The following is a 27,929-nucleotide window of genomic DNA, read 5'->3' on the forward strand; positions in this document are numbered from 1 at the left end:
GCAGACTCCAGTAAATATTTTGTTAAGGGACTAAGCTTGTGTCTGCTTAAAATTTATTTTACCCTATTTCCCCTTATGAACAGACCCATCCCTTCTACCTAGATAAATTTAAGAATTTGAGATAATCAAAGAACATAAGAAATGAAAGGACATAGGAATAATTACTTTCATCATCTAGCCAATATGTAGCAATGTCTTGAGCTGCCTGTACATACCTTAGTCAAAAGCTATTTCTCATTTCATGGGGTTCAAAATTTGATTTTAAATATCAGTCCAAAAAATGTGTATACAAATAAACTAGAAAGATTCCGGAAAAGGGGGCTCATATCCCTCAGCTGTGTTCTAATCACCTGTGTGACCTTGAGCATTTATTTGGTATTCCCTGTTACCAGTGTTTTTGTTTGCAAGAGAACAGAGTCGAACTATCTGAGCTCCCTCTGATATGTCTTAAATTCTAACTGGCATGATTCTTTTCATTGAAGCTTCCCTATCATTCAACTTTACCCATAGCTGACTTCTGGGAAAATGGCCTAACTCTGAAGTAAGAGAACGTATGAGAGCCCAGAAAATAAACAAACTATATAGGTTTGCGGAAGGGAAGGGTTGTAATGTGAACGATCATATCAATCATAGACAAGACTCAGGCTTTATGATAGAAACACCAAATGTTTTGAGAATTACAAGTTTTTATAAATTTCAAAGCATCTGTTGAGTTTCTTTGCAGTTTATGTAATAGATGCAACAACAATATTTAGATGCTTGCTCTTGAATATGTATGTCAAGCTTGCTGGCTGGAAATGATTTCGTGACTAAAATACCATACACATAATCAAATAGCTAAAGATGGACACACACTTCCTCTTTTGGAACTTTCTGGGGACCTGCCAGCACAAAAAAAAAAATAGTTGAGGCTAAGTGGTAACCAATGAGAGCAATTACCCAAGGGGAGGCTAATTTTACAATGAGAAGAAGCAGATTTGTAACCAGACATGCCAAATTGGTGAATGCGTATGCATATAAACCAAATACTCCCACTGCAGGGAGTCAACAGAGAAATGTAAATTTTTAATTTCAGAAGCCATCAACTTACAGGGTCAGTGATGCTATTTATAATCAGTATTTTAGAGGAAAATATTTTGGTATATATTTACCGACAAATTTTTTTTCATTACAACAGATCTTCCCATCCCTTTCCACTGGTTAACTCTTGCTTGTTCTCAAGATCTCAGGATGAAAATCAGTTTCTTAAGGAACATTTTTCTGAATCACCTGATAAAATGCCCTTTCAAATGTTCTTAAAGCACAATACACTCATCCTTTAGAGAAGGTATCACTTTTAAATAAGCATGAATATTTGATAAATACCTATCTCCTTGACATGATTATAAGCTCTATAAGGACAGAGACTCCTTCTGTTTTGGTCCCAAATACCTAACAAAGTGCCTGACAAAGAATAGACATTTAAATATTAGCTTTTTAAGTGGTTAAGTGAGTAACATTTTTTGTAGATTATGGAATGCATTTAAATAAAAATTATGGATCAACTCGCATCTTAGAATATTTTTATAGTACACTTTTAAAAATGATTTGAATGACTATTCACAATGATTATTTGGTACTTCTTAATATTATAACTATGGAGACCATGTAGCCAGGGTTCTCTGACATTGTTCCTGTTTCAAATATGTTGTTCTACATTATATGAAAACACTCTCTTACCTGTCAGACAGATCATGTATCCTGTTATTTTGGTTAGAAGACATAGTCAACATAACTATAGGATATTCTGAATTGCAGAAAATGCTAAGAAAGTATTTTGCATAAAACCAACAATCTTCAAAAGTACTTTCTCAGTTGCAATCAATTCATATTACATAAGATTATAGCACATGTTTTAAAATAGATGTGTTTTACAGAATGTGGATCTTACAAGAATGGTGAAACAATCAAAATTCATTTCATCAAACTTTAAGGTTTAAAATAAATAAAGCCAGCTGGGTGTACATTTTAATAGAGCGGCATGTGCTGACAAGATGTGACATTGCATATTCAATGCTTTACTATGCCTTTGAAATAGACATTATAGAAAGAGGCATTAGTTCTGAGACTGTTATAAAGATACAGGAAAAGTGTTGGATACCTAGGTAAGACAAAGTCTTGTGATTCAGAGAAGTAAAACTGGCAGAGGTGGTTCCTCAAAATGATGACACAACTTTCGAGGGGATTTCAGATTTCAAAATTTTAATTATTCCAGGAAATTCTCATGTTGTAAACCTGAATGTAATCAGTGTTATACATTACTTTTCTTGAATATGTAATTTAACAAAACCAAACATTCACCAAAATAAATCTTCAAACCTAGTACTCCATTAGCAATAATTATTCTGAATGCTCCTTCCTGAGCACTGAGTTAACAAATTACTTTGTTTGCGAGGGCAATGAGAAACAAAAAAATGTTAATGCTACTGCTTTGGGTGTTGTCATCTCCCATCCAGGTTGTCTCTAAAGAGGATTTGGAACATGGTTCATGATCTCTGAAATTTCCCACAGGAAGACTTGATTCACAAAATAGGCAAAATCTGCCCAAACCCACGCACCAACTGTTCCCTTGGTTACATTAGCTATTGAATATTGTTGCCAAATTCCAGGACCTCTCAGAGGAATAAATGAATGAAAGACCTCCATTGCCAGGAGGTTCATTCTGCTTCTTGAAACTTCCTGAGATTGTAGTTAGTGCAGTTACCAATCTCTCAAGGCCCCTCTTCCATGTAGTGGAAAGAAAATGTGAGTCAAAGTCCCATGCAAACGGTTCTATTCAGTTGGTACAAATTTATGCAAGATAACTCTTTTAAAAGCAATGGCAGGGGAAATATGATTTGACAAGTCATTTAACCTCTGTTTATCTTAATTTCTATTAATAGTACTTAATACCGATTTACCTTATAGGATGTTGAGGAATATAATATGCTAATGAGTATCAGCAAGTAGCACATTTTAAGAAATATTGAGGGGCACCTGGGTGGCTCAGTCAGTTAAGCTTTCAACTCCTTGTTTTGGCTCAGATCATGATCTCATGGTATCTGAGATCAAGCCCGACACTGGCATCCATGCTAACAGCAAAAAGCCTGCTTTTTGGACTGGGATTCTTTCTCTCCTTTTCTCTCTGTCTCTCTCTGTCTCTGCCCCTCCCCTGCTTGTGCTCTCTCCTTCTCCCACAAAATAAATACATAAACTTAAAGGAAAACAAAATTTAAATTAAAAAATGTTGAACCTTATAAATGAAAAGCAGAATTAATCATAAAAGAAACATGCAAAGATTAGTAATAATTTTAGGATTGCTTTATATATTACCACAAATGGTAGTTGATGCCAGTTGGATCTGGTTATCAAGTAGTAACCAAAATGTTTAAGATATCATAATTTGAAAAGTGTAAGACTGAATGTAATAGTGCTTTCTCACTAGAAGTTAAATGAAATAAGAGTTGATAAATCATAACTTAAGAGGGTAAACAGGTAGTTTATTTTTCCTTGTCCCCATGAAAATTGAGTATGGAATCTGAGACTTCCACCTTATCCAATATTTCAACATACTATTTGTGACGGTTTTATGGTTAAAGATATGCCTGAATATGAAGTAAACTCTACTTTTTAAATGTTTTATTTGTTCTTAAGAGAGAGAAAGACAGAGACAGAGCATGAGTGGGTGAGAGGCAGAGCAAGAGAGGGACACAGAATCTGAAGCAGGCTCCAGGCTCTGAGCTATTAGCAGAAAGCCCATGATGTAAACTCTAAAAAGTAAAGTGGTAGCCAATTATATATTTGTTAATAGGTTCATACTCTCAAATTGGATTATAATAAAGTATTGTAGTGACAGGTATACATCTCAGTATATCATATGCCTTTAACCATCAAAGATAAAACAGCATTAAAAATCCATTTTTACTATCTCAGTCCAATCTCATACTTTTATTCAGAACTGTATTGCTGTTTATTTTCTGATCCTTACTTTTAAAATCACATGACATATTTCACCTCAGGAAAAGAGAAATAAATTAAGGGAATAGCAAAAAACACTGTCACTACAGTTTCAATATTAATCTTCCATAAAGTATAATAATAGACGATAAAACCTGAAATTAATAAAGTTGGGTAAAATTGTACTCAGGAAAAAAAACTAATGAAATTACAAGTGAGTAAATATTCATGAATAATATTGATACCTAGTAAAGGACATTTATATCTCTATCTACATGAATGAATCTGAGAGAACTTATGGAAAAATTACTAGTTATAGTTAATCTGTTAAGCCTAATTATAACTATATTTTTCCATATTTATTCACATGGAACCACCTATGAGCCCTATTATTTCTCATAAGGAATAACTTTTGCTTTGAAAAACCTAATGGATGAGTTAAAGTTAAAAACCATTGCATTTCTGGGGCGCCTGGGTGGCTTAGTCGGTTAAGCGTCCAACTTTCGCTTAGGTCATGATCTCGCGATTCGTGGGTTTGGGCCCCGCATCGGGCTCTGTGCTGACTGCCAGCTCAGAGACTGGAGCCTGTTTCAGTCTGTGATTCCCTCTCTCTCTGACCCTCCCCTGCTCACGCTGTCTCTCTCTCTCTCTCTCCTAGAAATAAACAAAACATTAAAAAAAAAAAACCATTGCATTTCTTTAAAAGGTGAAAGGATGTAACATATGGGAAGTTTATAAAAGAATAATGCTTTAACCAGTTACCCTCAGAGGCTTCTCTGTGTCTGTTTTCATCATCAGAGTTGAAAACATCTGTACAACACTCTTGTTTATAAATCACTTTTTAAATGCAACTTTATTGAGATATAATTTACCTAGCACAAAGTTCACCTATTTACTGTGTACAATTCAAAGGGGTGGAGGAAAAGCAAATTACTGCTAAGCAATACAAGCTTTCTTTTTGCAATGATGAAAATGTTCTAATTAGATTATGAAGATAGTTGCACAGCCCTGTAAATATACTAAAATGCTTTGAGCATTCTTTCGTTCCTTGCTTTTCAAAAGCCTCCATGAGCCAAGGCTCCAGGAAAAGATGGTATTCATATGCCAGAAACCTTAATAAATTATACAAGACTTGAGAAACAGAGGACCAAAAGGAAGACGAGGAGTCATATGAGGAAACAATTGTTAACAACAAAGAGGTAGAAATCCATCAGTACATAACCCAGAAGAGTGGGGCAGGAGGCAAGAGCCCCATGGAGTAGTAAGGGTATATCAACCTTTTGAAAGCCATCCAAGGGGCTGAAGGATACATTGCCTGGGGATCCTGCAGCCATACTTGCTAATGTCCCTTTAGATCCAGCATAGACAGAATGCCAGGAAACCCAAATGAGGATGTCACTCATGCAACATATCTTTGTTAAGGACTAGTATCCATGGGTCAAGGTACTTTTGTAGATGCTGCAGTTATAGCAGTGAACAAAACAGACATGTCTCTGCTCCAGTGGAGCTTATGGCCCCCAGGCAAATGGGCAATAAACAGATAAGCATATTAAGGTGATAGACTGGAGGTGGTTTTGGTTTCTGGTTTCATAAGGTGCCAAAGACTTTCTTTTCAGATACCTGAAGTGGATATCTAGGATGCAAGCATTACAGACAGAGTGAACAGTATGTGCCAAGAACCCAAGGGACAGATGTGTTTGATATGATTGGGAATGGCAAGGTGGTCAGAGTGGCTGAGGCAAAGAAATGAGCTGAGAATGGAAGGAGATGACTTCAGAGAGAAGGTGCCAGCAAGTGTGTAAAGCCTTTTGGTCTAAGGTAGGGATTTTCAGGATTTCATTCTGAGTGTGATGAGGGTTATGAGCGTATGAATGATCTGATTTGATTTTTGTCAGTTCAAAGCAAAGAAGCAATAGAAAGATGTTTTCGGAATTGAAGAAATAACTAAGAAATTTTAAGATCTCATCGAGTATCAGGAAAAATTAACAATGAAAGCAGATCTTCAACATATTTTCAATTACTGAAATAAAAATTTAAAGTCTAATAAACACCTAGGCTGAGACAAAACACAACAGATTGCTTAAAAAAGCAAACAAACAAAAAACATTATTCTGGTCTTACATTCCTTTGCTATAACCCTGAACACCATGAGCTGATAGAGAAATGTCTACAGAATTCTGAAGGAAAACAAGTATGACCCAACAATTTTACCTCTAGCTAAGGTGTCATTCAAGTTTAACATAGAGACATTTTCAAACACGAAAGGCTTAGAATATATAACTAGGTACACTTTCTAATAAGACTTGCAGATATATGCTGGACAAATAACTAAATTAAGATCAGAGATGACAGTGTAAAAAATAAAAGTAAAAAATAAAGCAGTAGTTGGATATTTTCACTTAAAAATATCTTAGGTTATAATATAAAGGCTAAGATATAAAAGTATATTTATAATATGACAAATTTGTAAAAAACATACACATAAGAGTACATATGTATTATATGTTTATGTACATAATTTCTGGATAGACTGGGTAATGTCATTATTATGTTTTTTAATTTTTAAAAAACATTTATTCATTTTCGAGACACAGAGAGAGAGAGCATGAGTGGGGAAGTGTCAGAGAGAGAGGGAGACACAGAATCTGAGGCAGGCTCCAGGCTCTGAGCTGTCAGCACAGAGCATAATGCAGGGCTTGAACCCACTGATGAAGCTGAAGTCTGACTCTCAACTGACTGAGCCACCTAGGCACCCCATGTTAATATTATTTTTTCTATCTCTTTATCTTTCATATTTCCTATGATTACTTTGTTTAAAAAAAAAACACTACCTTTTTTTTAACAGAGAAAGATTAAATCATTCTGTAATATCCTCTAGTGTTAAAAAAAAAAAGTCACGTTCCATATTTTTCATGTATTTCAATAGGAGGAAAAGTTGAGCTTTTAGGTCTTTAATGAAATATACAGATTCTTAATTTACATAAGGCTTTAGAATATATCTAGTTTAAAAGTTTTGAATTCATGTTTTTGCAGTGAACCCTCCAATTAAGATGTAAATAATCATCACCAAAGCTAACGTTCATCAGGCACTTACAGGTGCCAAGCAATTATCCAACCCTCCTGCTTATCTCACTTAATCATCACAACAATGTAATTTCTTTCTTTCTTTTTTTTAATGTTTTTTATTTATTTCTAGGAGAGAGAGAGAGACAGTGTGAGCAGGGGAGGGTCAGAGAGAGAGGGAGACACAGACCGAAACAGGCTCCAGGCTCTGAGCTGGCAGTCAGCACAGAGCCCGATGTGGGGCTCGAATCCATGAACCGCGAGATCATGACCTAAGCGAAAGTCGGACGCTTAACCGACTAAGCCACCCAGGTGCCCCACAACAATGTAATTTCTTAGATAAAGAAGTTGAAGCATAGAATTGACATGACAATGTCTCAATATCAAATAGATGGTAAGTGGTGACAGTGTTTGTACTCCCCCTGTCTGATTAAAGCCACTATTCTTGGTAAGCACTCTGGAAGACAACTTTAAAACAACCTCAAATGATCCCCACTTTCTGGTATTCATACCCTCTGGTATTTAAGGGGTAATACCCTCCCTCAAGATTGGACCTACTGGCCTACTCATTTGTAAAGTAGAATACAATGAAAGCTATTGGATATCACATTTGTGATTGGGTTGTAAGAGATTATGAGTTCCACTTGCTAATAGACTCTGTGTTGTTTTCTTGGCTTCCACACTTTGATGAAGAAAGAGGCCATGTTGGAGAGGCCCACCTGGGCAGGAACTAAATATGGTCACTGGCCAACTGCCAAGGAAGAAGTTAAACCATCAAACAACTTTTGAAAAACTAAATTCTGCCAACTACCATATGGGAGAGATTAGAAGCAGATCCTTCACAGTTGAGCTATCAGATGAGACCACAATCTTGGATGATACCTTGATTTCAGCCTTATAAAACACTATAAGCTAGAGGATTCAGTTGAGCCCATGCCCAGATTACTATGTTCAGCAAAATAATGCCACATATTCCCCCCTTTCCTCCAAAAAAAAAAAAAAAAAAAAAAAGTTCCTATCCTAATCCTCAGAGCCTGTATCTTCTGTTACATGCAAACAAAAATTAAGTTTGTAGCTGGAATTAAGTTTGCTAATAAGCCTGCCTTAGGGTAGGGAAGTTATCTTGTATTTAAAGATAGTCCTAAATTAATTGCCAGGGTACTTAAATGTAGAAAGGGGAGGCAGAGGAGTTCGTGTAAGAGTGACTCACTGTGAGACAGACTTGAATAAATACTGATGGCTTTTAAGATGGAACGTGGCCATAAACCAGGAAATGTGGGAAGCCTCTAAAAGCTATAAGCCTCTAAAAGACAAGGAAATGCATTCTCCCTTAGAGCCTTCAGAAAGAAAAGCAGTTCTTCCAATACCTTGATTTAGTTAAGAGACTCATGTTAGACTTCTGACCTAGAAAAATGCCTAAAACAATTAATTTTCATTGTTTTAAGCACTAACTCGGGAAATATTTTAACAGAAAAAGATATGTAATAAACATACTTTGTCACAGAGAGGAAAAATTAACTGCTTTGGAGTCTTTAGTAACACTTCACTTACAGCCAAAGTAGTCCATGAAGTTTCAACCCAGTGTTGTAAAAAGAAAAAGCAAAGGCAACTCATCTACACTAACTTCTCAGGAAATGGAGAAATTCCTCTAAACAGTAGCACTAAGAGGAATTACAATTATTAAAAAAAGAGTAAACAAGTATTCTAGACCTCATTTGCATTTGAGTCTATTAAGAGAATCTCTCATGCTTAGTGGTACCTGTAAGTTTTTCTTAGGTGGAGCACAGATGGTACTTCAGCTTTATACCTGAACCGTGATTCTCCTGTGTTGGAGTTATCCTGCTTGCAAACTACTTATCACTGGTTGTCTCTCTTTTGCCTCTGCAGAGTCTTCACACATACCTCTACCTTGTGCCCAGCTTTCATTTTTTTTTTCTTTAACCTTCTGCCTTTGTATTCCTCTAAGCCACAGCAGTGGATCTTAACCTTTGTGTTGTGGCACACTGCCATCTACACAAGGAGTTATGAGTTGTGCCATAATGAAGTTTTTGTTCATCAGAGATGGTACTCGAGGTTATAATTTCCTTTCTCTACTAAAGAAAAAAACTATTATTTAAAATATTGTATCATAATACTGAAAGAAATAATATTTGATGCTGATGTGTAATAAAATAATGCCACTCAGACTCTGTTATATGCTAACATGGTTCCTGCTTGGAGACAAAGGGATGGAGTTTCCTGTAGCACACGGCATCATGTGTAGCTTGTCAGCCACAGCTCTAGTCAGACCTACTCTGAAGTGATGATTAGCATTTTGGAGCATTCCTGAAGAACATTTCCAATGACAAGTAGCTTACAGCACATTGAAGCGTTTGGGGAGACAGAGAAGAGGATTGCCATACAGCACAGCAGAAGATACTCACTTTCCCCATTAGAGGTTTTTGTTTTCCTTCCATTTGCCTCCATGCTCCAACCTGCTCTGTCCTCTCTAGTATCAGACTATCATCACGTATAACCTCTGTCTTCCTCTCCCACTAAGCTTCTAAAAAAGTCCTCTTCTTGCCTCTTAATTCACCTTTTTGCCATCTTGAATATTGTTACAGGACTGGAATGAGTGTGAAGTTACACCACCATCGAGCCACCCATAAGTAGTTTCTTAACAGAATACAACATACGTACATTTGTTTGAGATGGTTGCAAGAATAAAAGGGCTTTAGCCAGAGCCTTTCCTCTTTTCATCAGGTTGTATACATCAGTTCACAGCTATACATAGCATTTATAGTCCATACGAATGGCAGTCACCCCAAGAGAGCCTACAGGAGGTCATGCCTTCATATATTCTCTGGAAGGTCTTCAAATAAAAACATGGCAAAAGCAGGGTTTTTAGGGCTCCTTATTAGGAAAGGTTTTGGAAACCTGAGTTTAGACCAATCGTCATCCACTTTCCAGATTTGCTTTGCTGCCAAAACATTTTCACTTACTAAGTACTGGCCATTTCCAAACAAGACAGATTCTTGGCCAAAACATTACCAAAAAGGTCACAGATATTTGCATTCTTTGGTGCCATCTGTATATCTGCATACATGACTGTACTTGTGATTGATTTCATTTAATGAGAAGATTAAATTTACAAGTTCTATAATTAAAGTCAACCAGTTTAGACAATGTTCATGCATTCTTATATCACTTTGTCTTCTTTAATACTTACCAGGAGCAGCAAAGCAGAAATCAGCACCTAGGGTGGTGATATTTAAATATTTATATTTCCTATTTGAATTAAGTTTTTCTAAACTTATTTTAACAATTATTTTTAATTTATTTCTCTAAACTTTTTCTCCCCAAATTCTACTAATAAGGAAGAAAAAGGGTTCCTGGGTGGCTCAGTTGCTTAAGCATTAGACTCTTGACTTTGGCTCAGGTAATTATCTCCCAGTTCAGGAGTTTGAACCCTGCATTGGGCTCTGCACTGTTAGCCTGGGATTCTCCCCCACCCTCTCTCTCAAGTTAAAAAATAAGAAAAATCTAATTAAGATTTTATCACTTCTTCTTTGCTTTTCATTTTCCTCCTTTCCCCCAATGAGTTATGGCTGAAGTATTTATACTAGGACAATAAATGAAAAAAAATTAAGAGCTAAATATATACTTTTCATAGTATAATACTTTACTATATTATGATATTGACATATACAAACTCATTCCTTTATTTTCAGCAAATGCCACGTTTAACTTTATTTTCTTGATTGTTCCCCTTATTACATTTTTCTCAAGGTAATTATGACCTACTACAGATTTCCACTTTCAAATACTCCATTCAAAAATTTCCCAAATATATGTGGTAATTGGCCAGGAATATGTTAATTAGTCTTAAGGGGAAAAAAAAGTTTATGCCTAAGTATATCATTCTCATTATAGATATTTGAGAGAAATAGATAAACAAAAGTCAGCCCCAAGTTGTGTCAAATCCCCAAATAGTACTAGGGAAATTACATATATTCTCTATTGATATTTGAAAATTCATGAATTAGAAAACATGTCTGATATTCTTTTGTGGAACTTAAGGCCTACTGCATAGTATTTTTATTAATTTTTTCTTTCATAGTTTATTGTCAAGTTGGTTTCTATATAACATCCAGCGCTCATCCCAAAAAGTGCCCTCCTCCATTCCCATCACCCCTTTCCTGTCTCCCCCACCTCCATCAGCCCTCAGTTCTCAGTATTCAAGAGTCTCTCATGGTTTGCCTCCCTCCCTCTCCCCAACTATATTTTCCCTTCTTCTCCCCCATGGTCCTCCATTAAGTTTCTCCTAATCCACCTAAAAGAGAATACATATGGTATTTGTCTTTCTATGCCTGACTTATTTCGCTCAGCATAACACCCTCAATTTCCATCCATGTTGCTACACATGGCCGGATTTCATTCTTTCTCATTGCCAGGTAGTATTCCATTATATAGATTAACCACATCTTCTTGATCCATTCATCTGTTGATGGACACTTAGAGTATTTTTAAATGACTGAAAGATTATTATTTTACCATCCACCATTGACTAGGAATGAGGGTTCAAGTGTAAATGGGACTACACATTTTAAGACCAGTGTTTTTAAACTGCTGGCCCCAACTCATCAGTGAGCTTAATTTCCTCTCAGTAAACCAGATTTCCCTTCCCAAAGAGTTTAGTTAAGAAACTAAAGAGGGCTAACAAGAGCCCTAGCATCTTGGAAATAAATTTATCTTCATAAGATTTCAAGAGTTGAGTCATGTTGTCCTCATTTCTTTTGGTAGTGAGAGGGGCTGAAGGAAAGGAGAAGAAAATTGGTTTTAACCATGTTACTTGTCACTTTGGTTTGAAATCAAATACTGGGGCACCTGGGTGGCTCAGTCAGTTGAATGTCTGACTTTGGCTCAGATCATGATCTCACCGTTCATGAGTTCAAACCCCATGTCAGGCTCTGTGCTGACAGCTCAGAGCCTGGATACTGCTTCAGATTCTGTGTCTCCCTCTATCTCTGCTTCTCCCCTACTCACTCTGTCTCTCTCTCTCAAAAATAAATATTTTAAAAAATCAAACGAATATTAAAAATCTACCCTAATATAAGAGAATTAACATATGTGCTAACATAAAGAAGTGATCAGAGAAGCACACATTAATTGTGCTAGCCAGGCTTCAGGAGGACACCAGTAATCTTTGCTTCTTGGAGTTTATGTCCTGTGTACTCCCTCCTGCACTCAGTAAGCTGAGCTGTGTGATCAATAAGACCCTGCACAAGTGATGGAGCATAACTTCCCAAGCTAGGTCAGAAAAGACACTGCAGTGTCTACCCTTTCTCTTGCAGTGCTTGCTCTGTAAGAACAGTTAAGCAGTTTGTGAAGAGATCCACACTGAGAATAACTGAGGCCCCCACCAAAAGTCTACCAAAGGCTTAGTACAGCCATGTGAGTGAGCCACTGGAGAAACAGATTCCCCAGCCCAGCAAGCCTTCAGCAACTGCAGCCCTGGCCGACATCCTAACATGACCTCATAGGAAACTGGAACAGAGAATCTCCTCTTTCACAGAAACCAGAAGAGATACTATGCATTTATTTATGGTTTAAAACACAAAATTTTGGGATAGTTTGTTATACAGCAAAAAACCCCCTGATACATGAAACCTAAACTTTGTATTTTTTAGATAACCGCCTGAGAGTTTCCCTTTTGCTATTTTGGTGCTACTGCAGGTGATCTGTTCTGTTTAATTCTTTATGCCCACCTCAGATATAAAGAAATGATTAGCTTGTGAAGTAGGCATGTTTTATGAGGGAGAGAAAGAGAACCCAATCTCCTGCCTTATATTTTCCTGAGGACTCCCATTCAGACAGAAAAAAAAATAATAATCATAGGACTCTTGAGCTGTACCAATCTCAACAGAAAAAGGCCAGTTATGGATGCTGAAATGAGTAAAAAAAAAAAAAAATTAAATGCAGATAGTATCTTAAAAGAAAAGTGTGACAAAGCTCAGTGTTTCTCAGGAGCTCAGATGGCCAGGTTGCCCATCTGAACCCTTGGATTGTTGGCATGCACTACTTACTCTTCTTTATTTTAATACCAAATAAATAACAGGTCTATGTCAAATACTACTAGAATTTTCTTGTTAAAGCTAGAGTGTGGAGAGAGAGAAAATTACCACAAAATTCTTCATTGCTATTTATATAGAGCCATGTAACAATTTAAAATATTTGGATAAATGATACTCCATCTCTTGGTTCTAAAAAACCAGGTCACTGGGCTTTTGGGAAATCATTTCCATTTACCTGGAATTCTGGTAAAGTTAAAAGACAGACTTAAAAACCAATGAACTTAATTTCAGAACACACATGGGGCGTGTTTGACAAATGGGTCTGCTTGTGCTACTAGTGAGGCCACATCCACAGTGTAAGTTAGTTTAGACCTGTTTCTGTTGTGTGATTACTTTTTGAGCCGGAGATTTGGGAACCCAGAGAAAGTGGCAGGCCATTTAATTAGGTTTTACTTTAATACACTCATTTCTATCAAAGAAACACAGTGTATTAGTCAGGTCAACATATTTTAATTATTTCTTACTGAAATAGATTATAAGGTGAGTTAGCAGACGGTTAAAGGTCAAGATGAATAATAGCATTACAAACACTCCTGAATGCCTATTTTTCTTTCCTGTTATTTTGAAGCTAAATATTCTAGTCAGCATGTTCTAGATTAATTGCACACACAGCTTACCCTCTATGTCTACTCCAGAAATAAGAAATAAATAGTTTCAACTTAATTTTCAGGGGAAGAGGTGCTACCAGAGAGGAGGAGACTTTGAAATGCATTTACTGTAACTGTGAAAGGGGCTCCTTGCTTCCCAGTTCAGGTCATTTGAACTTACACTGATAGATACTTTGCTTTGCAGTGAAGAGGAAAGGAGACAAGAATCCCCTGAATATCTAAAAATAAATACTATGTTTAGAAGGTGAAAAGTACAGGGTAATAAGCTCATTTCTAGTTTCCATTTCATTTTATGTTTGTACTCACATGCCCACTGCCAGTTTATCTTGTAAGCAGGATTTATTTACCAACTCCACCCTGCCCAATTTTTAATTTTAATGCTTTTCCTCTTTTATTTTGATTTCAGATTTTTGGAAGAGAGATGTAAGATGTCCCAAATACCTTAGTGAATTCAATCTGCTGGAAAGCCCTGAGTGTACCAGATTTTAAGAGGATGATAAAGAAGGTGGAGGGGCAGGTAGGCGTAGGAAGGAAAGAACAGAACAAACAGAGGGAGGTGGGGCTGAAACATATTTGTCTACCATGGTTTTGCCCTGCTTTTCAAGAGTTAATCTCACTGATCTCTATTTCCACAATAAATGCCATGAGAGATTTAATTAAATGTTTTTAATTTTTTTTACTGTACAGCTTTGACAGTTGATTTTTATTAACCAGCCTGTGAAATCTGTTTGATGGCTAAAATTTGGCTCCGAGAGTTTTGCCACATGTTTTGTGTGCTGTGCTTGCTAATGTAAAATAGATCATTATATATAAGATTATATTATTATATATATTATTTGGCTAACAATTAAATCTCAAAGGCTTATCTAATAAAAGCCATTCTGATAAACTGAAGCTTGATTATGCTATTTTCCAAATACTAATATGAACAATTACAGTGATGAGTAATATACTTTAATATAGAATATTCTGGAAGCCATATAAAAAGTTTTAACAAAGTGCAACCTCTGGTTCTAAAGAAGATGAAAATCATTCTGAATTATGTAGTTAATCTACACACAAATGCACATATACAGAATTTTGTCCACCTTGGATTTTCATCCAATGATTATTTACTGATTATTCCTGCCAGGTTTGTGTTAAGGATTTAATATGGTCATATGGTCCCTTCCTCCCAAGAGTTCATAATACCATGTAATTGAGAATGTCACTAGTAAGACCACTGATTCTGCTTACAAACAATAAAAATGTTTGTTTTGTAAAATGTATAGGAAACATTGTGAATAGTTAAAAATGTCAAAGTTTTGCCGAAATCACCAGTTAAAGCCACACTTAATAAGATTAATAAAACCTAAGTAAAGGGTGAAGCTAGTTATTCACCTTCTATAGCATTTGGCTTTGCAGCGTTCTGGTACAAAGAAACACAGGAGCACCTGGGTGGCTCAGCTGGTTAAGCCTCTGACTTGATTTCAGCTCAGGTCATGGTGTCACATTTCATGGGATCAGGCCCTGCATCAATCTCTGCGATGACAATGCAGAGCCTGCTTGGGATTGTCTCTCTGCACCTGCCCTTCTAGCACTCGCTCTCAAAATAAATGAATAAACATTAAAAAACAACAACAACAAAGGAGCATTAACTGTTTCCAAATGAATTAAGTTTTGTTCTACTCAAAGAAATAGTTAAAGATACAAGTGTTAGAGGAAATTTATTTGCTTTTATTGGAATATGACTCCAAGGCAAAAAAAAAATCACTTGACATGAATGCATTATGTGTTTTCATTTTTCTTCTGAACAGGAGATTAAACAAAATAAGCAATTTTTCATTCTTTTGTAACAGAGGTTCATTTTCCTTTATATTACTGAATACTCCATGGACTTTTCTTAACATAAGAGTTATATGCCGTCTTGGCGAAGTCATTAATATCTTCCCTGTCATTTTTCTCCTATTGAGTTTCATGCTAATGGACTTGACTTCTTCCCTTTATTTCCTTGAAAATTGTGATTTTTAATTTTCTCATCCTTTTCCTTATTTTATTTTTTCTTCAGTTCTTCTTTTTCTTATAAATAAAAAAAAATGATAATCTCAAACTCTAGCATGCATCAGAATCACCTGGAGGTCTTGTTTTAACAATAGGCTGCTGGGGAGGTATCTGGGTGGCTTAATCAGTTAAGCATCCAACTCTTGATTTCAGCTCAGGTCATGATCTCACACTGAGTGTGGAGCCTGATTAAGAGTCAGTCTGTCTGTCTGTCTGTCTGTCTGTCTCTCCCCTCCTCCTCCTACTCGTCTTCCTCCCCCCCACCTCACTTGTGCGATCTCTCTCTCTCTCTCTAAAAACATAAATAAAAAATTTAAAAAATAAGAAAACACACTGCTGGGCCCCACATTTTGAGAACCACAAAGCCTAGTGGATCAGGAAAACTTAAATACCAATAAATACACTTTGCTCTTACCTTTATTTTTTGGGAGACTGGGGGGCAAATATAAAACATTTGTTCTTGCCTTTATTTAGTGGAATTGAGGGGCAAATATAACACATCTTTCAAATAAACTGTCCCATCTGAACTGATATATTACTCCAGAAATCCTATTTCAGTTTACAGATGACTGACGTGAACTGCCACTGAAAACTTAAATGAATAGAACTGTTTAGTTGCAGTAATGAGCACTGAGAATTAGTGATCATGTGTTTTAGTTTTTTTTTCATTTGTTGTCCAGTAATCTAGATTTGGAATTCCGTGTGAAGATAAGTTAATACAAATTAGTAGGATGTGACAGAAAGGAAGGTGGGGCTGATAAGCAGGGTATGACTGGAAGAAATAGTTTAGACTTTATAAATGAAGTATAGCTTGTACTTCATGGTAAATGTACCATCTTTTTTTACCACACACAAATGCATGAGGAGTATACACACACTGAATTTCTGTGGGTAAATGAATTTCGGTTGGTTTGTTTTTTTTTCACAACTATCATTATTCAACAGTTTTAGAACTTCTACAACCACATGCGGTGAAAACAATTGTTGGGAAATGTTCTCTTTTGTATGAATGATTGTATAAAGTTTGTGTGACTGTACTGAATTGTGAATGGAAATTAGTATTTTGGGAATGGAACACATAGCTATGCTTTTGCCTGTTTGTAGACACAGGCTTATACTCCTCTGTGCATTCACTGGTTCAGAACATTTCTATTGTGTGTCAGAAGAAGGGGACAATAGGGAGATTTGAACAAAACTGACTAAGAACTCAGGGCATAGTGAGTCATATTTGTGAAGTGAAACACAAGAACAAAGTTATAATAGGAAGTATTATGGGAGAATAGGGACTAAGTACTTATTTCTCTCTGAGGATGCCAGGGAAAACTTAACATAAGAAGAAACTTTTGAACTGAACCCTGAAGGATACATGAGTATTTGCTAGAGATGGCAATTAGGGAAAAGATTGGGTAGGGGTAGGGGACATTACGCACAATGTCCTGAGGCAGGAACTTTTAAGAGGATTTCAGAGAAATTTCAAACATTTGGATATAGCTACTGCATATAGTATATGTATGGGAAAGGTAGCCCTAGAAAGAAGAGTAAGATACCAGTCTAGACTATGCTAAGGAATTTGGATTTTATTCAGTGATCAGAGAGGCATCTAGAAAGATAAGAACCTTATCAATGAAGTTGAAAGCAGAAAAGATGTGTATCTAAACAAGGACAATCTTAGGAAGCATAGATAAGAAAAGTATGGTGGAGAATTGAGACACAGAGCTTATAGAATACACTTGCTAATTAGATGCAGAGGAGACAAAGACAGCAACCATGACTTCCCCCATTTTTAGCTTAGGCAATTGGAATGATAATGATGTTATTTTATAATATCAGGAAAGTGAAAGTGTCCTCCAGTACTGTTTAACTGTCTCTGTGGTATTCTGTGTATTTTCAGGTACAAGACATTGTCCATTCAAAGCTAATATTTTCACAAGTAGGTATTGTGTTATTTCTTTGAGTCATTCAAAAGCCATCTGTTTCTTTTGTAATTAAAAAAATTTTAATGTTTGTTTATTTTTGAGAGAGAAATAGAGTGTGAGCTGGGGAGGGGCACACAGAGAGGGAGACACAGAATGTGGAGCAGGCTCCATGCTCTGAGCTGTCAGCCCAGAGCCCAATGCAGGGCTTGAACCAAAGAACCTTGAGATCATGATCTGAGCTGAAGTTGGACACTTAACTGATTGAGCCACCCAGGTGCCCCACAAGTCATTGGTTTCTTGACAAGAATAATATTGAATATTTTCAATAGTATAAGGGAAAGCTAGTGCTGTCTCTCCTTGGTTAAGGTACACTGACATCTCCGTTACTCATGGACCTCTAAAGAATGTTAGAAAATGGAAAAAAAATTAAATAGGTTGAGTACTACTACTGTAAGAAAAGGAGGCCAGAGAAATTCTTTACAAAGTGCTTTCAATCTCTGCTTCATCCAGAGTCTTTGAAATGTATAGGTATGGTACGTAGGTATAGTGTTTAGGTACAGTTTTAAATCTCTGTCATTCAATATAACATCAAGGAAGAGTCAAAGTAGTAAATAGGGGAAGAAAGAAATCCATTGTTTCTAGAGAGATTTTATTTATTGTAGAAATTAGAATGAAACTACTCTACTAAAAAATGAAGATCAAGATAAATTGACAACCAGTGATTTTTGAGGGTAGACTTGAAAATCAGCACAAAACTGCTGACAAGTGTACCAGAGAGGTGACAAGTGTGAAATAACCATTTGAGGTAGACTTAATATGAGGTAGAGCAGAAAGATTTTAAGTATGAGAATATTCTAAGTGAGGTTAGGGAAATCATGGGGTAACAAGACAGTTCTTGTCAGGCTGTAACCATAAATATGGAGAGAGTAAAAAACTTTCAGAAAGTAATCAATAAACAAATATTTTAATTTATAAGTTAAGATCATGCAGGGAAAGTATGAGGAAGAATTAATGGTAATAGTTGTGCTTATTGGGATAACGAGATGCTGAAAAATTACAAAAGTAGTTTGAGAATCTTCATCTATTGGTGAGATCCAATATGATACCTAATAACAGACAACAAAGATGAGTAATAAAAAAGCAAAATGTCCAGAACTATCACCTGACTTTAACAACAGCATTAAATCTTGGCTATCCTCAGTGTGTGGTACACCAACCAGCTGGGTATTAGCTCAGGTTTTGTTAGAAATGAAAATAATCCTGCCTCCTATAAAAGATATACTCAATCAAAGTCTGTGTTTTAACAAAATTCCCAGGTAACTAGTGGGCAAACTAAAGTTTGAGGAGCATTGATATGAGAGACTTTACTAATGCCAGGTGAAAAACAATTGTGTGTTACATATTATAATTAATTTTATCTTGGCCTAATTTATTAAAGTAAAACAGTAATTTTTAACAAACTTATTTTCAGTGACTTTTTCTATTCAAAGATTCATCTGAGAATGTGACAAAAGGTCTTAGGCAGCCTTCTCCCATTCCACCCCCTTCTAAATGTGGTTGCAAATTTCAGAATATGATTTGAAGAGGGGCCACAAACCTCATTTTAAGAATCAGTGTTTAAAAGAATCCCAAGCACTCTTTTACAGAGCTATTAATTAGAAACCACCTGAATCCTTGTGGACCCAATCTACCTTCTGGCTGTTATCTTGGGGCCTAGCAGGGTTGCTCTTAATAAAGACTGTGAAGACCTAGACATATGTTATACAATCAGTACCCTGAACAGGACTGTCCTGTTATAAGAATTGGCAGGCAACCAAATCTATGGATATCAAGAGGACAAAAACAATGTCTGCAGTCAAATGGAATTACCAATTAAACATTTTAGTCACTTATAGTCATCCAGACATTTTGGTAGTATTATAAATCATTTCCAAGTTCTTGTTTACTAAATTATAATCCTCAAGCTTGTCTTAATGGCTAGTATTTGTTGAATATTTATTATGTGTTAGGAAACTATTTCCTTGACCCCCATATCTTTGTGTCTTTTATTTCTCCTTAAAATAATGTATGGGGTAGGTATTTTTGCCCCTTGTTTACAAATGGGGAAAGTGCAGCTTATTGAGCTTAATAAATTGTCGAAAATCAGAGCTAAGAAGTTAATGTAAAGTAGCAGTCTCAACGCAAACCTAGATCTAAATTATTGCAAAACCTACATTTTTACCTTCCCAGGAAAAGACTCCAATAGTCTTTAGAATAAATTATTTAAAAACAATTCCACAAAACCAACTTTGTTTCACCATGTACCCCCTTCCTATGCTCCCTTTTCCACAGAAAGTTCATCTTCTTTTTAATTTGTAAAATAATTTATCCTGGTTTCATTCAATAAATTATCACCATAGTGATCAAATGAATTAGTTTATCAAACTTGTAAGGTGATTAATGTCAACGTCAAAAAACAAAATAATTTGGCTCATAAAGATTAAGTAAAGTTGGAGAAAGTTGTTTGATTTTAAATTAATTATTTCTTTAACAGCAGCTGAACAAGTTCATGAGGTAAAGCAAAATGCTGCAAACAGCTACAGGTCCAAAAGTTCTAACTGGCTCTTATCTGTTCACCTGACTTCACAGGTTGCTCACAAGTTGGGCTCAGATACATTAGTCACAAGACTAACTACGTAGCCCAAATTATGTAACAACACAGAGTCTTTGTAGGTCAAAAGCCAGAAGCACTACTTCATAGTCAGTTAATTTTAACAGTGTCTTATAAGGCAAATAGGGAGAGTGAGAACATTACTATCAATGTGCAAAGAGCCCGCCTGATGAATGTTTTTAAGTACATGCCCTCTACTCTGTGAGGTGCTCTTCATCTTCATTTTCTCTAGTAATTATTATTCATGCCACATTTTTAAAAAGGTACAGTCTTTTTCTTGAACCCACTCATTAGACTGAAAGAGTGTAAAGGAAGAGGAGAGAGAAAGTGAATAGATTCACATGCATTTGTGAACACTTTCTTAGGGATTTAAACTTTGACCCGTAAAGAAGACTGCTTTGAGACTCTGACAGATCTTTTCCCCTTTATATAATAATAATAATAATAGCCCCCTCCCATTAACATAGTGCTTTTGAGTTTGCCAAGCATATTTAACCTATCATGCAATCCTCATACCAGCCTGGGGACTCTTATCACCCTTTTATATAGAAAAGAAAATCAAGGTTTGAAGAAGCATTAATTGCCCAGGGTTGCCCAGCCCATGAGTGATAAAGCTTTCTAAGAGTGGGTTTCCCGGTCTCAGATCTCCTGTTGCCTCTAAACTCGTAATACCACAAATGCTTACTCTGAACATGGTAGGTATTCTGGCCTTGTCTCCAACGTTGTTTCTATAGGATTGTCTCATTTGCAATTCACCTCAAGTAAACAAACACATAGTGAGCTTCTATTGAGGTTCAATGAATACAAACATTGAAAAAAATAATCTTTGCACTCAAAGTATTCTCATCATCTGGTGGAAGAAGAAGATGCATAAATCATAAACTGGAGTCCAAGTTACTCCCCTACTGTATTTACCATGCCTTCTTGAAATTGCGTGAATGTGCAAATGTAGTAAGTACTGAACTGTACACTTTAAGTTGGTTGAATTGTATGGTATGTGAATTACTTCTCATTAAAACTGCTATTTAAGGCAGGAGATCTTCAATGTGATAAACAGTAAAAATATGCAGCCAAGAATCCTCTATCCAGCAAGCCTGTCATTCAAAATAGAAGGAGAGATAAAAACCTTTCCAAATAAACAGAAATTGAAAGAATTTGTCACCACGAAGCCAGCCCTACAAGAAATCCTGAGGGGGATGCTCTGAAGGAAAGGTTGCAAGGAACAAAGATACCAGAGACACCACCACAAACATGAACTCTACAAAAGATACAAAGACTCTAAACCCACATATTTCAATAATAACACTGAATGTAAATGGGCTGAATGCTCCAATTAAAAGACATAGGGTAGCAGAATGGATTAAAAAACAAAATCCATCTATATGCTGTCTACAAGANGCTATTTAAAAACTTAAATTAAAAAAACTCTTGCTAAGGAAGAGATTCTGGTCTCAAGATAATAGCAAAATTATTTACTCTTGAACTTGGATCATTTTTGATGATATAATCTCAGCATTTTGGGATACCGTTCTTATACAAAATTATTAATTGAGCATCTAATCAAAGTTATAGATGCTCTCCTTTAGCGTTCCTGTTTTCATTGCTGTTGCAAACAACTATCAGTTTTTTGAGGTTTTAAATTCTTTAACATAAACAATAGGCTTAGTTCTCTAAAATAACTTATTTTTAAAGTAAATATAACATAAAATATCCTATAGTTACATAAATATTACTACATAAACAAAGAAAGGCCCTGCCTAAACAAAATGTGTCCTAGCAAGCACTGCCACCTGGGAATGGTTCCAAATAATCAAATTCTTCCAAAATGTGGGCAGGAGCCTCCTTGACCACTGCCTAACCCTCTGATTCAGTGTGAGCCTCTCATGTCATGAGAACCACTACACATAAAGATGTTGACTTGTTGGAATGTTCCCAAGATCACATGGTAAAAGAGATTGCAAGTGGAAGTCACCGCCTCTGCTCACTACTCTACTGAGGTGGGATTACCCAGTGGAGTCTTTATTCAACAACTAATTTATGAGTAGCTTCTATTTTGTAGGGATCATCTTGGGCAAAAAATTTGCATCGTGGTAAGGAAGACAGACTGTTAAGAAGCAATGAACACCCATAAATACACAAATAAAAGATAGTAATTACTTACTATAGGGTCGATTAAAATAAGGTTATTCCTGGCAGTGACTTTAGATGTCCAGACAATGACGTTAAACTAAGGCACACATGGCTGCTTATGAAGACTAGTGGGGAGAGAAGTCAAGGCAGTAGACCAGATGGTGGAAGGGTGCAGACAGGAATGGACTCAGAATGTGCTGAGGCAAAGAAAGGAATCCACAAAAACCCTACATATGTGACATCCATGACATATGGATGAATGGTCATGGCATGAATGGTCATGCCAATATTACAACAGGGTACGGTGGGAAGATGCAGGTTTTGACAGGAGACGTTAAGAATTCTTTACTGATCTTACAAAGTTTAGGATGCCTGAAAGACACTGGAGGAGGGTGGGGGAGTGTAAAGGATAAAAAGAAGGGAGTCCATGCTAGCTGAGGAACCTTTGTGGCCTAGTGTACTGGTGCTTCCCATTTGACTTAAGACACTCTTGAATTTCAGAGGGAAATGAAGAAGATTGGTAGGAAAGGGTGTAGTCGGGAGGAGGGAGGCACAGAGACAGAGAGAACAGGGCTGACTAATATAATGGAGAAGAAACATCTCATTGAAGAATAAGGAGTTTGTGCCTCTGAATAGTCTGGTTTAATTTTAAAAATAGAAAACCTCTGTAGTTGTGGGTGGGAGACCCGGACTTTACCAGAAAACTGGATATTAAAATCTATCATGTGCATTCTTTTTCAAATAACAAATACATCTATATGTTCTCTCTGTGTCCCCCAGCAACATGCTTCCATTTTAGCAATGCTAAAAACTGTTTTTAGATGAAAAGAAACCACAAAAATAAAAACCAAAAACATGATACAATGAGCATGAACTCTGTACCAGTCTTACCCTATTAATCTATTCTTCATATTACAACTGAAATGATTTTCATAAGTCACAAATCTGAACAAGACATGTACTTCTGAAATCCTTTCATTGTTTCTTGTTTGTCTTAGTAGAGAGTCAAACTCCTCATTATGGCCCACCAGGTCCTTCATGCTGGTCCCTGCCAGCTTCTCCAGCCTCTCTTTTCGCTACCTCTTGTTCATAGGGCCCAATGAGTGCATTTTTCTCAAATGAACCTTTGTGCTCAGTCTAACTGCTAATGCTCTGTCCTCTGCCAGGGCACGACAGAGATGCTTCTTGCTCATCTCTTCCCAGAATGAGCTCCAATCTACACTTCAGGTTTGGGTCAAGATAAACCTTTCCTCAGTGAAAGAGCCTCTAGAAAGCCTACCTTGCACCCATATTCCAAATCTGATTTAGATGTTTTTCCTTCAGAAAGTCTATCATCACTATACTTGACCACCCCATATTTCTTGTGGATACCCTCCATAATTTTGTTGAGGGCAGCGGCCATGGCTGTCTTGTTCACTGCTATATCCCCCATGTTGAGGACAGTGATGGACATTTAGCATCTAGGAGCTACTAGACTATACGTTCCTAGAGGACAGGTACTTTAGACTGGTTTCCGGTGCTCTCTCTTTAAACATAATGTGAAAGCTCAAAGGATATCGATGGATTTTTTAAACTTAGAGTTCTATTTTAAAGAGCTCTATTTCCCTTGTACGATTTAAACTTACTGAGAGCAGAGTTTCTGGGAGACAGCTTTGCCATTGTCTTTTTAAAAACTTTGGTCAGATTCTAACTTCCATAACCATAGGTACAATTTGCAAGTCTATCTACACAAATTGCTGGACTAATACTACTCACTCATGCCTTCAATATGGTCTGCTTTGGTAAATGAACTGCCATAAGGTATTCCTACATCTGAGCATTAACCTACAAGTGAAATACTTATTATGATCCTGCAATGTAGACAATTTGATTAAAAAATGTATGCTTTTTAGGGCTTTTAAAAGACTTTGAGATCTGTAATTTCCTATAATGTGGAAATATGTTTTAGAACTAATCACCACAATGTTTTAATGCATCTGATCTTTACATTTAAAATCAAGAACTCAAAATCACAATTTACCTAAAGTATGTGTTCAAAGAAGTATAAATATTTGTAATTACCTTCTAATGCATATTTCATATCCTGAGCAAAAAGGGTCCACATAATTTCAGCACTTATTTTTCCCATGTTCAGTTCTTGAGGAAACCTAAAACCAAAAACATATATTAGTGCATCAAAAAGAGAAATGTGCCTAAAAATAACTTTATATATAAAAAATAACTTTATATATATGCCACAGTAATAGTTATAGAGCTTATAAACATTTTTTAAATGAGATTTTTTTTCTTTCTAAAGCTTCATAGGTAGGGGGAAAAGCTACATACCAGAATATGGTAATAAACACAATTGTTTGGTGCTGGAAAATAGACTCCCTTACATTAGCACCAAAGTAGTGGTGCCTGAGGCTCCTGGTGGATGCCTTAGGCTATGTGTTTATTCTAAACAGACCCTTAAGTTTTGTCAAACACTATTTTCATTTATCTCAATTTTGAAGATAGGGCATATGATTCTTAGTACCAGATACCACGTAACAACAAAACAACATCTTCCATTCCTCTGTTAGCCATTTTCCTTAAAGCAAGCTTGAGGGCTTCCATTCTCTGTTTGCTTAAAATAAATTATTTCAACAAAGAATCCTCACTTCTCTGGTAAAATGGCTTAATATGAACCCATTAATCAGGAGTCCAGAATTCCCAAACAGGTCAGTGTTCAAATCATCTTTATGACTGAGATTCCTATGACTGCTAAAAACCCATTCTGTTTCAATGTGTTTTGAATCTTATGATAAGGCCCCTAGTAATATAAGGCCAAGGAATACAATGACAAAGTCTTCTCATTATACTGAAAACACTACATGTCAATATGCTAAGTCTATTTTCTTTTCTCACAAATATTTAATATATACACACATACAAAAATAAGATATACTAAGAAACAAAAAAAGTAAGTTAAGAAACAAAAATACTTCTCATATTCATTTATATTTTTGAGTTTAAATTAAAAAAGAGTAACATCCCAGACTGGGATAGAGAGTGTTATCTAAGTTAATACGACCTCAATATGACCTCAAATAAGAAAAAACCACAACACTGACACTACATAAAACTGTTCTAGCCCCACTTTCCACCAAAAGCAGGTATGTTTCATCACATATTCCTTACCAATTGCCATCTATCAATGTGCCTAATAATGTCAATTGATATTTTAAAAATTACATGCAGAATCTGTACAATTATCAAGTATTTAAACTCAGAACATTTTATATGATCAAATGTGTGTACACACATATAGCCTATGTATATACAAATTAGTTTTCAGCATTAAATTTTACTCTATCAAAAATAACCTTGGGAGAGCAATTTATTTCAAAAGTTTTCATTCGTGGATAACTACTAACATCACACAATTGATAGCATATTAACTTTTATGTAACAATTATGCAGCAACAAAATTGTAAGTAATATGACATAATGAGTGCTTTAAACTCATAAAAGGAGGAAATTGATTTTTTTAATTTTTTAAAAATATTTTTATTTATTTCTGAGAGAGAGAGAGAGAGAGAGAGAGAGAGCATGAGCAGGGGAGGGTCAGAGAGAGAGAGGGAGTGACAGACTCTGAAACAGGCTCCAGGCTCTGAGCTGGCAGTCAGCACAGAGCCCCACACGGGGCTCGAACCCCCGAACCGCGAGATCATGACCTAAGCGAAAGTCGGACGCTTAACCGACTAAGCCACCCAGGCGCCCCAAAATTTTTTAATGTTTTGAATCAAGAACAAAGAACATATTAATTCACTTTATCATGCTCTGATATTAAATAAAAAGACATAATACAAAAAGAAAACTAACGAATAATATCTCTCACAAAGATACTTGCAAAACTCCTCAGTAAAAATGGCAAATTCAATCCTGCAATATATACAAAGGATAATACACCATGATCAAGAGAGGTTTATGCTCAAAATGCAATGTTGGATCAACCTTCAAAATGAATGTAATTTATTATATCAACAGACTAAAGAGAAAAACTTATTATCTCAAAAGACCCAGAAGAAGTATCTGACAAAGCTCAACATACAATTGTGATAAACAAACGAAAACTCTGAAAACTAGAAAGTAGAGGGAACTCAACATTATAAAGAGAATCTGCAAAAACCTACAATTGGCATTATATTTAATAGTCTGAAGCTAACATCAGAATCAAAGCAATGATATTAAATTCACTACTTCTACCAAACATTATGTGTCTATATACTAGCAATTAACCACTGGAAATTGAAATTAAAACAATGATACCATTCAAAATAGCACCAAAAGCTATCAAATACTTAGATATAAATAAAAAAACATACGCACAAGATTTATATGAAGAAAACTACAAAGTATTGAGGAGACACACCAAATAAAACCTAAATAAATGGAGAAATATATTATACTTGTGGATGGATATATCTGATATTTTTAGAATGTCATTTTTTCCCAAAGTGATTAAAAGATTCAATGAATCTTAATCAGAATTCCAACAGGATTGTGTGTGTGTGTGTGTGTGTGTGGAAACTGACAAAGTGATTCTAAAATTTACATGATAAAGCAAAAGACCAAGAAGAACAAAAAGCAATGTAGAAAAAAAAAGCTGAAGCATTTACATCTGTTTCTTCACAGCTTACAACGAAATGTAGTAATACAAGACAGTACATCTTCAAATACAAGGTTGATTAATTTCCAGTAAGATGTTATGGTAATTCAGTAGGGAAAGGGTAGTCTTCAACAAGTTGTGGTAGAGTAATTGGATATCAATATGCAAAAAAATAAAGAGACCTCCACTCATACTTCATAACATATAAAAAATTAACTCAAAATGGATCACATACCTAAATATAAAACCTTAAACTATAAAACTTCTAAAAGAAATAGTAAAAAATCTTTCTGACTTTGCATTAATTAGACAGTGGTTGCTTAGATGTGGGCAAAAAAATTCAAAGCCTACTGATAAATTAGACATTATGAAAATTAAAGTCTGTGTTTTTTAAAAGGTACTGTTGAGAAAATAAAAAGATAAGCACAACATAGGAGAAAACACTTTGCAAGACACATGTATGACAAAGGAATTCTATCCAGAAAATATAAATTACTCTCAAATATTAATAATAAAAAATTGACAAAGGATTTCAAGGACACTTCAGCAAGGAAGGCAATTAGATGAAAAATACGCACATGACAATGTGCTCAATATTAGCAGGTAGGTACTTTCAAATTAAAACTATAATGTGATAGGGGCGCCTGGGTGGCTTAGTCTGTTAAGCGTCCGACTTTCGCTTAGGTCATGATCTCGCGTTTCGTGGGTCCGGGCCCCGCGTCGGGCTCTGTGCTGACTGCCGGCTCAGAGCCTGGAGCCTGTTTCAGTCTGTGACTCCCTCTCTCTCTGACCCTCCCCTGC

The 27,929-nt window shown here is 35.9% G+C and overlaps 1 protein-coding gene across 2 annotated transcripts in view; it reads right to left on the minus strand.

Annotated features, from left to right (window-relative positions):
- UNC13C (unc-13 homolog C) overlaps window positions 1-27,929 on the minus strand; it is a 558,456-nt gene that overhangs the window by 156,388 nt on the left and 374,139 nt on the right. For both annotated transcript variants that reach the window (XM_077764313.1, XM_077764311.1), the window contains one exon: window positions 24,557-24,642. In XM_077764313.1, the coding sequence (XP_077620439.1) occupies window positions 24,557-24,642 (86 nt within the window). The remainder of the gene's footprint in view (window positions 1-24,556; window positions 24,643-27,929) is intronic.

This window comes from Crocuta crocuta, unplaced genomic scaffold, assembly GCF_008692635.1.
Source record: "Crocuta crocuta isolate KB4526 unplaced genomic scaffold, BGI_CrCroc_1.0 scaffold102, whole genome shotgun sequence".
In the NCBI taxonomy this organism is placed as follows: Eukaryota; Metazoa; Chordata; class Mammalia; order Carnivora; family Hyaenidae; genus Crocuta; species Crocuta crocuta.